The sequence below is a fragment of the Denticeps clupeoides genome, chromosome 3 (assembly GCF_900700375.1).
Source record: "Denticeps clupeoides chromosome 3, fDenClu1.1, whole genome shotgun sequence".
NCBI lineage: Eukaryota > Metazoa > Chordata > Actinopteri > Clupeiformes > Denticipitidae > Denticeps > Denticeps clupeoides.
In genome coordinates, this window is record NC_041709.1 from 22,314,338 (window position 1) to 22,326,787 (window position 12,450).

At 43.8% G+C, this 12,450-nt stretch overlaps 3 protein-coding genes across 5 annotated transcripts; 1 reads left to right on the forward strand and 2 right to left on the reverse strand.

Annotated features, from left to right (window-relative positions):
• Positions 1 to 383: 383 nt before the first annotated feature.
• calhm1b (calcium homeostasis modulator 1b) lies at positions 384 to 6,537 on the reverse strand. 2 transcript variants are annotated; one of them, XM_028971492.1, is made up of 4 exons: positions 6,411 to 6,537; positions 5,776 to 5,927; positions 3,471 to 4,105; positions 384 to 1,297 (listed from the first exon to the last, which is right to left on the reverse strand). In XM_028971492.1, the coding sequence occupies exons 3-4, from the start codon at positions 4,017 to 4,019 to the stop codon at positions 839 to 841; spliced, it is 1,008 nt and encodes a 335-aa protein (XP_028827325.1). In that variant the 5' UTR covers positions 4,020 to 4,105; positions 5,776 to 5,927; positions 6,411 to 6,537; the 3' UTR covers positions 384 to 838. The 2 variants fall into 2 exon arrangements, with proteins under 2 accessions (XP_028827325.1, XP_028827324.1); XM_028971491.1 differs by lacking the exons at positions 5,776 to 5,927; positions 6,411 to 6,537 and adding an exon at positions 4,216 to 4,303.
• Positions 5,127 to 9,279, forward strand: LOC114785350 (inositol 1,4,5-trisphosphate receptor-interacting protein). Of its 2 annotated transcripts, none has more exons than XM_028971489.1 (2): positions 5,127 to 5,254; positions 5,803 to 9,279. In XM_028971489.1, the coding sequence occupies exon 2, from the start codon at positions 5,808 to 5,810 to the stop codon at positions 7,770 to 7,772; it is 1,965 nt and encodes a 654-aa protein (XP_028827322.1). In that variant the 5' UTR covers positions 5,127 to 5,254; positions 5,803 to 5,807; the 3' UTR covers positions 7,773 to 9,279. The 2 variants fall into 2 exon arrangements, with proteins under 2 accessions (XP_028827322.1, XP_028827323.1); XM_028971490.1 differs by having other exon boundaries at positions 5,155 to 5,254; positions 5,866 to 9,279.
• Positions 7,990 to 10,359, reverse strand: zp3c (zona pellucida glycoprotein 3c). Its single transcript, XM_028970991.1, has 8 exons — positions 9,957 to 10,359; positions 9,283 to 9,395; positions 9,106 to 9,209; positions 8,848 to 9,022; positions 8,649 to 8,772; positions 8,422 to 8,510; positions 8,285 to 8,355; positions 7,990 to 8,129 (listed from the first exon to the last, which is right to left on the reverse strand). Exons 1-8 carry the CDS (start codon positions 10,185 to 10,187, stop codon positions 7,990 to 7,992), a joined length of 1,047 nt encoding a protein of 348 aa, XP_028826824.1. The 5' UTR covers positions 10,188 to 10,359.
• Positions 10,360 to 12,450: the final 2,091 nt, after the last annotated feature.

The window sequence follows — 12,450 nt, forward strand, 5'->3', positions numbered from 1 at the left end:
CGGGCGCCTGTCATGGCTGCCCACTGCTCACTCAGTTACTACCATTGTGTCCCTGAGCAAGACACTTAACCCTAAATTGCTCCAGGGAGACTGTCCCTGTAACTACTGATTGTAAGTTGCTCTGGATAAGGGCGTCTGATAAATGCCATAAATGTAAATATAAATGGTTGTGGGTTCGAATCCCCTGCCAAACGGCCAAGGTGCCACCGAGTGATGACCTTGGCGGGCCACTGAGTGGCACCTTGGTGTTTCTGGTGATGGCCACATTTCGTTTCACAATGACAATCAGAAAGAGGGAGGACCATGTCTGGGGTTTATTGATTACCTTTCATTAGATTATCAGGATTTGCTGACATGTATTACGCCATCGGCGCACAGTGTGGTTTCAGTCAGAATGAGGTAAAAAGCAACAACAAAGCTAATTTCTTTTAAATAATAGTAAATAGTTTTTTTTTTTTTTATAAATTATAACACACAAATATTCGTCAGACAATAAAATACTGCCGTAAAAAGAGTTAATCAATTCAAGTAATGACTTCAAAGCTGCTGTAGAAGTTAATTTAGCTTATGAAAGAAGAAGGCCTTTAGTGTTGATGGTCTGTGCCATTGCTCGGTCCTGTCACTTCTAGCAGCGCTGACGGGATGCGGGCGGGGCTCCTCACACTTTGCTGTAGTAGACGTCCCGCTCCTTCTTCTTAACTCGGTCCTGTCACTTCTAGCAGCTCTGACGGGAGGCGGGCGTGGCTCCTCACACTTTGCTGTAGTAGACGTCCCGCTCCTTCTTCTTAACTCGGTCCTGTCACTTCTAGCAGCTCTGACGGGAGGCGGGCGTGGCTCCTCACACTTTGCTGTAGTAGACGGCCCACTCCTTTTTTACATGATTGCTGAATCCGTTCACATCACCGTTCAGGCCCGTTTTTTCACTCTTCAGGTCCAGCGGCGGCTTGCAGGTGTGCCAGTTCCAAAGCACCTTGTTCATGTCGTCCTGCGCACGGATGCCTAACAGCTTGTCATCGTCACTCTTGTGTTTGCCTTCTTCGTCATCGCTGTCACCGTGGCGCGGGCTGTGGAAGCTGCGCATCTCACCACTGACGCTTTCAAAATACTGTTGAATGCAGATCTTTGCAAAGCTTTTAGCATGTTCTGTGCAGGTCTCGTCAAACATCTTGCGCTCAATGTCTATGTAGTGTGACCAGTACTTGGTCTTCAGAAAGGCAGCCTGAGTGAAGCAAGGCCGGACGGCTCGGATCATGAATGCGGTGAAGGTGATGAGAATCAGGAAGACCCAGCCAAACGCCTGTGACGAACAAAAGTAGGTTGGATGTGAAACTGTTGCCAACAAAAAACATTTACAAATAAAATTTCTATTTTTTTTCCATTATGAAAATATATTGATGGTCTTACAGCGTTTTGAGAATGACACAAATACTGGTTTTCACAAAGTTTGATGCTTCATGTTTTTTTTTTATGGCAATTTGCATATACTACAGAATGTTATGAAGAGTGATCAGATGAAACGCAAAGTCCCTCTTTGCCATGAAAATAAACTGAATCCCTAAAACCCCATTGTTGCTAGTAAGATTTCACCTAAATCAACCATCAGATCATCAAAAACTTCAAAGAGAGAGGCTTCAGGGTGCCCAAGAACGTCCAGCAAGTGCCAGGACCATCTCCTAAACATGACTGAGCTGCAGGATCGGGGTGCCAGCAGGACAGCAGGCAGGTATGAGTGCATCTGCATGCACAGTGAAGACTTTTGGAGGATGGCCTGTTGTCAAGAAGGTTCAGCAACAAAGCCACTTTTCTCCAAGAAAAACATTAGAGACAGACTGATATTCTGCAAAAAGTACAGGGATTGGACTAGATGAGGACTGGGATAAAGTCATTTTCTCCGATGAAGCCCCTTTCTGATTGTTTGGGGCATCTGGAAAAATGGTTGTTTGGAGAAGAAAAGGTGACGCTACCATCTGTCCTGTCTCGTGCCAACAGTAAAGCATCCTGAGACCATTCATGTGTGGGCCTGGTTCTCATCCAAGGAAGTGGGATCACTCACAATTTTGCCTAAAACACAGCCATGAATAAACAATGGTACCAAAACATCCTCCGACAGCAACTTCTCCAAACCATCCAAGAACAGTTTGGTGAAGAACAATGCCTTTTGTCAGCATGATGGAGCACCGTGCCATAAGGCCAAATTGAGAACTAAGTGGATATTGGGTCAATGGACAGGAAACTTAATCCAATTGAGAGTTTGTGGTCAATCCTCAAGAGGCGGGTGGACAAATAAAACCCCACAAATTCTGATAAACTCCAAGAACTGATTATGAAGGAATGGGTCCCATCAGTCAGGATTTGGCCCAAAAGTTGATTGACAGTATGAATTGCAGGTATTGAAAAAAAAGGACCAACATTGCAAATATTGATTCTTTGCACAAACTTGATGTAATTTTCAATAAAAGCCTTTAAAACATATAAAAATGCTTGTTATTATACTTCAATACACCACGAAACAACTGACAAAAATCTAAAAACACTGAAGCAGTATTTATGTCATTTTCAAAACTTTTAGCACACATACAAACTCACAATATTGATTACAGTTATAGGGTTTTTTGGCAGGCTACCTTTATTTTAGTTTTAGTCTAGTCTTTGAGACAAGCTGAAATTTTAGTCTTTATTAGTCTTAGTCACGTTGAGACTCATTTTAGTCTGGTTAAGTTTCAATTGACTAAAAGTCTGAGCATTTTAGTCTTATTTTAGTCTAGTTGTAGTCAATGAATATTTTAATAATTAAATTCTATCATTCAATATAATACCCAGTAGAATTGACAAAGACAAAATTTTACAATTAAAACAAGGTTGTCGTATTGTTATACTGATGTTACCTTATAGACTCAAGAATACTCTACATCCATTCCAGTGGCCAGCATTTTTTCCATTGTTTTTCGACCACACATCTTGTTTAATTTTCCTATTTTCTTCCAGCCACCTGCTAACCCACCTCTATATATCTACGACTCACCTCATGCAATGATGCATATAAATGACACAGGAAACCGAATTACTACATAATAATAACGAGATTAAATGAGAAGAAATAACGTATACCACATGATATATTTCTTTCATACTATCATCACATAACCAGCAGTTACGTCGCGTCTTGTCTCGTTTCAGTCACGTGAGTAAAGTTCGTAAAGGAAGATATTTCTTCAAAAAATCATATTATGTATATGTCAAAGAAGAACATATTACAACAGCAGCCACATGTAAGACTGTGTAAAGCAACCAAACTTCAACCATTAGTATAGTTACAGCATTACAGATTTCACTTAGTGGGTATATTGTAGATGAAACTTTATAGATCACAACAGTTTGACAAACGGAGTGCCACGTTTTTCAAGTTTCTGAAAACTGGCTCTCCCAAGGTCGAAGGTGAAAGGAACAAAACAACCATATATACACCTCACCTGTGAAACACAACGCAGATATCTAGTAGCCGCCTCTCGTGATATGATGCTTTGCCCATCAAATATGTGCTTGCATGGGATTTTGGCCAGGAGCCTGATGAGGTCTTCCTCAGAAAGACCCTGAAGGCTCACATTGCCAAACTGGTGTACATCCACTTCGGTGCTGTAGGCGCAAAGGAAACTTTTACCATCCATGAGGGTCACAGATATCCAAACAGCAGGGGCAATGAGAGAGCGCTGGGATATGGAGCAGAACATGTAGCGCAGGACAGTGGGGTCTTTCCTTCGTTTGCCCATCGGCCGCCTCCATTCCTCCGCTAGCATAGACACGTTATTGTTCAACACAAAGCCCAGCAGGAAAAACCAAAGTGGCGGGATGACTAGTATTCCAATGCCATAGGCATAGTTGTACTCCGGCAGGCAGGGGCAGTTAAATTCAAAAGCTGCGTATAATTGTGCACTGGCAAGGGCCATGATCCCACAGATACCGTTCATGAAAGACTCCTGATTTGACTGCAGGAACTGAAACATCATACGAAACTTATCCATGTTGAGATGTTCTGTTGGTTCTTCCTTTTTGGTCAAGTCAGATTTACAGGGTGGGATTTATTAGGATGTGGCGTCCCTGTGGCAATCTGGAGGGGGGAAAAAATAGTCAGTTCAGATACTTTCATCATGTAATTAAAATGAGTTTACAGCTTTCTTTGTACATTAACAATTTTTCATTAACAATTTTTTTACTTACTGCACTTTTAGTCTTTTGATGAGCACTGGTGACAGTAAAACTTACATGGAATCTAAACTCCTCTAGTGTGACAACACTAGAGACAGACCGTCATAGGCAAGAAAAGGGTAGAACGCAATGTCACCCCGCCCTCTTTCCACACACACAGAAAACAGAATGCAAGCAAGTGCTCACAAACACACACACACACACACACACACATACACACATACACACACACACTTCTAAATTACATTATCTCCAAACACACAACCATCCCACACATACTCGCTGCATGCTTTAAGTTGGCTTCAATGCTTTAGAATGCTTCTTGAAACAACAGTGGTTCACATGAGCACCACGCCTTTTGCACATAATACATGTAACATGTCTGCATTCCTTCTGTTTTTTTTTCATAATAGTTCACAGAAGCGAGAATGAGCAGGCAGAACTCATTTAAAGGTCAGGAGTTTTGGTTATCTGAGTAGGGGAAAGGGGAAAGGCTTATTTTCATACCTGCTGTCACCATAGAAATGGCTATTGTGTTGCTTAATACATGCAAATTCACACTCCACCACATTCAAATGACCCGTTTTAAACTTGTATTGACTGCTTGACTTTATTAACTTTGGGTCAATACCAAATTAAATACGAATAAGTTTGAATCAGAATCTCAAAGGAGCAATGTTTTAATTACCGACACTGTCATGTAATAATAACATACCATCACATACAGGTCTATAGTCTTCTGGTGAAGCTACTTCTTCCTAAATTATTTTGCAGTCTAATATATGGGAAGTTAAAATATGTAAATGACATACAGTATAACACTACAACGTCTGGTAGCCACTTTGCTAAAAGGAGGCATTCCGAAACAATATATACCGCAAATAAAAGAAAGAGGAAAAGCGCTTTCAGGAAATGCACCTTCACAGTCAGCTTGGCCGTTTGACAAGTCACTTCCTCTGCAAGAAGCAGAACAGGATGCTGCTGTGCCGTTAAAAGCTGTTTTTGGATTTGGATTTAATTTAGACAATACTTTCAGTCCTGACTTGGCTATGTGAGTATGCTTCACTGTATATTGCAATTTCTTTAAACATAAAATGTATTTTTTAAAAAACAAGGTACATTAATGGAAGGACGATGCATATTTTTCTCTCAATAAGGAAGTAGGGCGTGTTCTTTCACCAACCATTTTCTCACTCTTCATTCATTAATTTCTACATATCTTGCAAATATATACAGTATATATTTTATATATTTATATCTTGCAGTGGGGCAGTGGTGGCGCAGCGGTTAGGAAGCGGCCCCGTAATCAGAAGGTTGCCGGTCCGAATCCTGGTCCGCCAAGCTGCCACTGAGGTGCCACTGAGCAAAGCACCGTCCCCACACACTGCTCCCCGGGCACATGGGTGCCAACTGCTCACTCACCCTAACCCTAAGTAAAGTGACAATCACTTCACTTTATCTTAATATAACAAAATGTCAATCATAACCCCTTTTAAAAGTGGTCTAGCTTTGCAAATTTGATATACAGAATGTTTTTTTTTCTCATACACACCAAACCATTGCAGCACTCACACTAAACTCTGAACCGTTCTTGTGCAGGCACAATGCAGGACACTCTTTTGTGCGTGATTGTTGTTATTGCTGGATTCCTCTTCCCAAAAGAACACTTCATTCCGGAGCAGGACCATGACCTCATCGCAGACATGCAGGAGCGGGAGGGATGGCTGCGGGAAGAGAGGAAAAAACTTGATGAAGAGCTTGTACTTGTTGCCTGGGAGACAATACAGATGGAACAGGAAGTGGCTCAAAGTCGTCAAATATTGACACAGGGTTCAAATGCGGTGTCACAAAAGGATGAGGAAGATTCACAATGGAAAGAGTGGTCACAACCGGATGAAAAGCCTGAAGCAATGGAGAAGAACCCCACCTCGTACAATTTACAACCAGGCTTCCAAGAGGCATTACAACAGGAAGTATCAGAAGGGATCACCCAGACACACCACAAATGGGACCAGCCTGCCATGTCCCCTGAAGATCGTGCACACATGGCAGAAAAGGCACAGGATCAGTCTCAGATGGACAGATCAACGGCTCTAAAGAAGGACTTTGATGACAAGTCTTTGCTGGCGTGCCATATGAAAGCGAATAAAAAGGAATCATTGACAACGAAGCGCAAGCCCGGCGATTATTCCACAGACAGTACTTACATTTGGTATCTGTGGAACGCCTATTCCATCATCTCCCTAGTTCGCTTCCTTATGAGACGAGCAAGAGGAGACTCCCAGAATGAACGCATCCTGGATCCCAACCACAACGACACTCCCAAAGCAGCCCAAATATCTGCTGAGGTATGTGTTCCAGACTCTAGAACGCTCAGCTGTTTTTACCGCAGATTTGTTTATGTCCCCACCCACAAGATCTGGAGGGTGTGCGAATTTGTGGAGGGTTTCGCAGATGACCTGCTTATGGCCGCTAGGAACCTGTCGGACAGCCAAGTTGACATGGACATCAAAGAGTGGGTCGGTGTTGGCAGCCTGTACGAGTCCTGGGCTACAGGGAAAACCTTGACCTGTGACCTCTGGGTCCCAATTGGACCACAACCCCCATACAGCTTAGAATTTCAGATTTTGGACTCCCAGGTTTCTACGGACACGTCAGACACACAGGGCTGTGCAAAAGTAAAAATGCTTAAAGGGGCAAGTAGCTGCCCTTGCGGTCAAAACAATCTGGATAGTGACACATTGTGCCTTCTCCATACCGGTGACGCGACCGGAATAACAGAAGCAGTCAATGGTCCTCTGTGCTTTAAGGACACTGCTTGCTTGTCCAGAACCAGTGTTGTGAGGTGGTTCCGAACACGTGTGGCCAAAGCCTGGGCACAAATATCGCACAAATATGAGTTTGAGCTTGAGTTTCTGCAAGGGAATTCTCCGGCCTTCAGAATACGTTTTCGATCAGGCAAGGCCATACATTTCAACCTCACGCCAGTTCTGGAATTGAAAGGGACCCAGGCTTATTTAGTCTCCCATCTGGCACCCATGAGAGAAGAGAAGACCTCTGACTTAATCTGGCAAATATCGTTCGCAAGCTATGAGACATTTGTCTTGAAGCACTACGGCAAACTTCTTCCAGAAGATTCCTGTCACCTCCAGTGCCTCCAGCTTCTGTCTTTTCTGAATAGGATGCAGACGGGCCTTACCGGCAGCAGTACGCTCACAAACTACCACCTGAAGACTGTGTTAATACACCTGCTCCTTGACAAAAGGCCTTCAGATTGGAGACCGGATTGTATGCACAGGAGGCTGCATGACATGCTCAGACTCCTTAAGAAGAGCATCCAGGATGGATGGCTCAGTCACGCTTTTATTGGGAATAAGCTTGTACCACCAGAGGCCGGGCTGCCCCGGGAGTTTCTGCAGTCGCTGCCGGTCAACCTCTTTCACGTACTCGTACAACATAGGAGTGAACATCTGATGACTGTAAAGCACTTTCAGGAAATGCTCATCAACAACCCAGTTCTCATTCAAGAGTACCTATCAAGCAGCAGCAAGATGGCTAGCAGTAGCTGAAGCAGAAACTTAACAGGAGGACACTCCATGGGATTAGAGAAGCCATGAGAACCGGTTTAAAAGGTGACAAACTTTACATGTTCGTGAAAGTGTTTTTTTTTTTATTATTATTATTATTACAACCTTACCATTTACTTACTTTACCATGTAAAAGACTGGACTCAGACACCAAAGCTCTTTTAAAATTAGGTTTATTAAATCGACCATTTATATACACTTAATCAGCATCCCAGAAATCTGCCTCCTTCGAGACCTTGAATGACCTATGTGGAGGTGCTTTCTTCTGCATGGTTGGCTCGTTCATCACTGGATCAAATGCCAGATCAAAGGCCTGACTGGTGAGCATTTTTAAAGAGGCTAGATCAGAGAGAGAGTGAGAGAGACACACAGACATTTTGGCATGGTGGCTTGGGCAAAAAAAAAAAAAAAAAAATTCCTGTTCTTGGAACCCCTGCAACATTCAACCTGCCATATGTATGTAGTCAACTGGTGACGTTGCACCACACGTTTACCTGTGGGCTGAGTGGTACATGAAGACTCGCAGCACGCACAGACAGAGTAGTCTCCAAGAAGCTCCTTCCAACTGGGCACACAGATGTACACTATAAAAACAGGGCCACAGTGAAAATACTTATCCATGGACACTTACCTTTTGGTCTTTAGGTCATATGTGCAGGACTTGGCACTAGCGGATGGTGTTGGTGGCCCCTGAGACAGCTGACAGTTCAGGAAAAGTGTCTGTGTTTGAGGAAAAGGGACAACGTGCCCATGTGTCACAGTAGAGGATCCAAATAGATGAAATTTTCATTGAGGTTAAAAAAATAAAATAAATAAAAAATACTTTGCCAATATGGGAATGATCGAGGGTTTCCTTACCCTCGGTGATGCTGGCGAAGACGTGCTGTTACTGAAGACAAAAGCACTGACCGAAAACCTCAAAGAGGATGCTGTACGGCTGATAAACTTGGAATCAGGACTGTTCTTGCCATCAATCATGCATCTACAGGAAGAACAAACACCCAGAGGTGGCTGTAACGCCGCACGTCCAAGTAAAATATCGTGCAGAGACCCTTACCCGTTATTATCAATCACGGTGTAGCTGGGAGAGGAGTTTGGATCCTGCGATGCCGTAATAAAGCACTTGTTGACGTAGGCCCAGTTACCGGCACTGCCAACGGCCCTTCTGACCTCAAAATTCATTGGCTTCCCCACAACGTAACTCTGGTTACCAACGAGTGGGCTCCATGAGTCTGGAAAGAGGAACACCAGGGTTTGAGATGCAAGCACGTGGGTTCTGGACATGCATAAAATTAATAAAAACTAATGCCATTACCATCACACAGTATAATTCTGGAATCAGGAATAGCGTTGAATTTTTTGACCACAGTGCCTCCTTTTATTATGGGAAAGAAGCCAATGGTGTATGTTCTAAAAAATCTAAAAAAGCACAAGTAAACTTGAGAAATTATAATAATTATTTAACAATAAATAAATGTTGAAAAACGCTTACCGGTTGTACTTGCATGTAACTGGAACAGAAAAAGGAAGCTCTCTTAAAATTTGGCCAATGGGTTCTGGCTTGTAATACAGAGTGTTGGAGAACGTAACGTAGTCATCAAAGTCCTGGAAAATTAACAATTATTAATTTGGTCTGGGGGCGCTCACAAAACACCACATTTTATAATATCCAAAACAAGAACTTTTATTTTTACAGGACCATTAGTCCCTTGTCCAGAGCGATTTACAAATCAGTAGAGATGACAGTCCCCTCCCTGGAGACACTCAGGGTTAAGTGTCCTGCTCAGGATTACACAATGGCACCACGATGGGCAGTGGTGGCCTAGCGTAATCAGAAGGTTGTCGGTTCGAATCCCGATCCGCCAAGGTGCCACTGAGCAAAGCACCGTCCCCACACACTGCTCCACGGGCGCCTGTCATGGCCGCCCACCACTCACTCAGGGTGATGGTTAAATGCAGAGGACAAATTTCACTGTGTGCACCATGTGCTGTGCTGCTGTGACAATCACTTCACTTCAAGTGGGGTTTGAACCTGCGACTCTGTGGTTGCCAGATGTAGGATAATTTTACTCCGTACCACCAATAACTAATTAAATGGTTAAAGCCCGTGTTGCGACGTGCGAGCGACTCGGGTTCGAGCCCCAGAGTTGTACAAGACGCTTGTACCTGTCGCCTGATGTCGCAGCTGCTGAGGTAGTACAGGAAGTAATAGTGCTCGGCGGTGTTCTGGTTGACCGGACACGTCCCTATGGACAGGTACTTCCACGCGTTGGCGTTGCTGAAGAGGACTTTCTGGATGCGCACGTACATGCGGTCGAGGTGGCAGAGGGCTTCCACCGGGCCGGGCGCGGCGGCGAAGGCGGCGCCGGGGGGCGGGACGGGCGTGGGAAGCAGCATGGACGTGATGGCGTCGGGGACGGGGCTGGTCCCGGTCCCCCCGGTGCCCGGCGCCGGTTTGAACAGGTCTTTGCGGACGGCCGAGGCCCGGACGGGGTAGTACCCCGGCAGCTGCAGCGGGGAGCGCTTCCACCGGGCCTCCTGCTGATAGGCGGCCCCGCTGCCGAACGAAGAGGGCTGGACGCAGCTGAACTGCGCCCAGTGCACGAACACGAGCAGCGGCAGCGGCAGCATGTTCGCTTCGCTTCGCTCCGGTTCGGTTCGGGGCGGAAGGTCTGTGCCGCGCACGGGAAGTTTTATTAAAACCACGAGCCACTACACCTGCGGTCAATTACGCATGCAAATGAGCCAATTAAACATGCGTTACAAAAAAAAAAAAAAAAAAAAAGAATTATTTTGATTCTTTTTATACATATTTATTTTATATTTATTATGGTGTCTGTTTTAACTCATTTAACCCATATTTGCTGTTTATTCCCTAATTCCCCGAATCTAAATGCTTCTGCTTGGCGGCCATTCAAAAGTTCAACGAGCTTGTGTGTTAATTGGATGAGTTTTCTATTGAGACGAATTTCCTAAATTTCACGACATGGCGCCCTCTTCTGTGCGATCTGGTCCATTGCTTCTTCCATTTGTCCTACCGAAGCCCCAATCAATACCAAAAGGAAAATCTTCGACTCTAGTTGCTGGTTGCTCTGCCACGGTCACACCAAGGTCACCAAGGTGTGTTACCCCGGGCTGATCTGACAGTACAATTCAGTACAATACAGCAAGCAGCAGGTGCTCTGATATAAAAAAAAAAGAACAAACTCACCATCATGTCCAGGCTCGTTTCGTCCGAGGTCTCAAGTTGTCGTCCTGCCTCATAAATCAGGGCCGCGGGGTTTAAACCGAGGCAAGTGGGCGTCTTTAACCCTGATGTTTACCGTCTGCCTGCGGATAAAACCAACATACGCCACCCTGATTAGTGACCCCCGCCTTGTCTGCCTCGTACCACCTCTGGGTGTTTTGGCCTGTGTAAAACTCTGTTTTACTTTTCTTTTATATAGATAACCCATACAGTATTTAGGTTTTAGTTTTAGTTAGTATTGTTTAGTTTAATGTGTATATACATATATATCTTTTATGATTGCACTATGGGCGGGTCTGTGTGAAACATTTCAATACATACAATAAACATTTACATTACATTTTACATTTAAGGCATTTGGCAGATGCCCTTATCCAGAGCGACTTACAATCAGTAGTTACAGAGACAGTCCCCCCTGGAGCAACTTAGGGTTAAGTGTCTTGCTCAGAGACACAATGGTAGTAAGTGGTATTTGAACCTGGGTCTTCTGGTTCATAGGCGAGTGTGTTAACCACTGGGCTACTACCACCCTAAACCAATCTTGAAATAAATCTTCAATCTTGAACAATGTTCTCTATAGGACACTGTTCGGCTACATTTTATATTATATTTTATATTAATGGTATCTGAACATGCCAGAATTACAGTACAGGCAAAAATTTTGGACACACCTTCTCATTGGACCTGCCTCCACAGTCACCGGACCTGAACCCAATCCAGATGGTTTGGGGTGAACTGGACCGCAGAGTGAAGGCAAAGGGGCCAACAAGTGCTAAACACCTCTGGGAACTCCTTCAGGTGACGACCACTTGAAGCTCATCGAGAGAATGCCAAGAGTGTGCAAAGCAGTAATCAGAGCAAAGGGTGGATATTTTGAAGAAACTAGAATATAAAACATGTTTTTAGTTATTTCACCTTTTTTTTTGTTAAGTACATAACTCGAGGTTTTAGTGCTGTGGCTAATCAGTGTACAAATGATTAATAGGAGCATTGTAGCTGAATGTAGCTGAATGTGTTAGAATATGTATATGTCAGATGTGTGGATTGTCTTGCTCAGGCTGTTTGTGGGAACAAAACGGGGTCTAGTGACACTCCTGTCAGTAGAGAACCCCTTTCTCACCTTACTGCACCATACTGTTCAACTTTCAGTCACTGGGGGGTGATTTCAAGGACAGGGACTAAAGTTTCTCGTGCCCTGAACTTTAAAGGCATAGAGTAACCTTTCTGGATCGGAATTGAACCATGTTTCAAATTGATCCTGAGGCACGTTTTGAAGCCTTAAAAACACATTTTCTAATTTCTTGAAAATATAGAATATAGAAAATATAGAATATAGAAAAAGAAATATTTCTTTTACTACAATTCATAACTCCAATAGTACAAATGTATTCAGTAAAATATCCAAGTATTATT

Bases quoted from the DNA above. Each gene is read 5' to 3' on its own strand.
- zp3c (XM_028970991.1), bottom strand. From the start codon at position 10,187: ATGCTGCTTCCCACGCCCGTCCCGCCCCCCGGCGCCGCCTTCGCCGCC. The intron at 9,396-9,956 runs GTACAAGCGTCT...TTAATTTTCCAG, and splicing joins GCTGCGACATCAGGCGACAG to GACTTTGATGACTACGTTAC. The intron at 9,210-9,282 runs GTAAGCGTTTTT...GTGCTTTTTTAG, and splicing joins GTTACATGCAAGTACAACCG to ATTTTTTAGAACATACACCA.
- calhm1b (XM_028971492.1), bottom strand. From the start codon at position 4,019: ATGGATAAGTTTCGTATGATGTTTCAGTTCCTGCAGTCAAATCAGGAG. The intron at 1,298-3,470 runs GTGAGGTGTATA...TGTTCGTCACAG, and splicing joins ATCTGCGTTGTGTTTCACAG to GCGTTTGGCTGGGTCTTCCT.
- LOC114785350 (XM_028971489.1), top strand. From the start codon at position 5,808: ATGCAGGACACTCTTTTGTGCGTGATTGTTGTTATTGCTGGATTCCTC.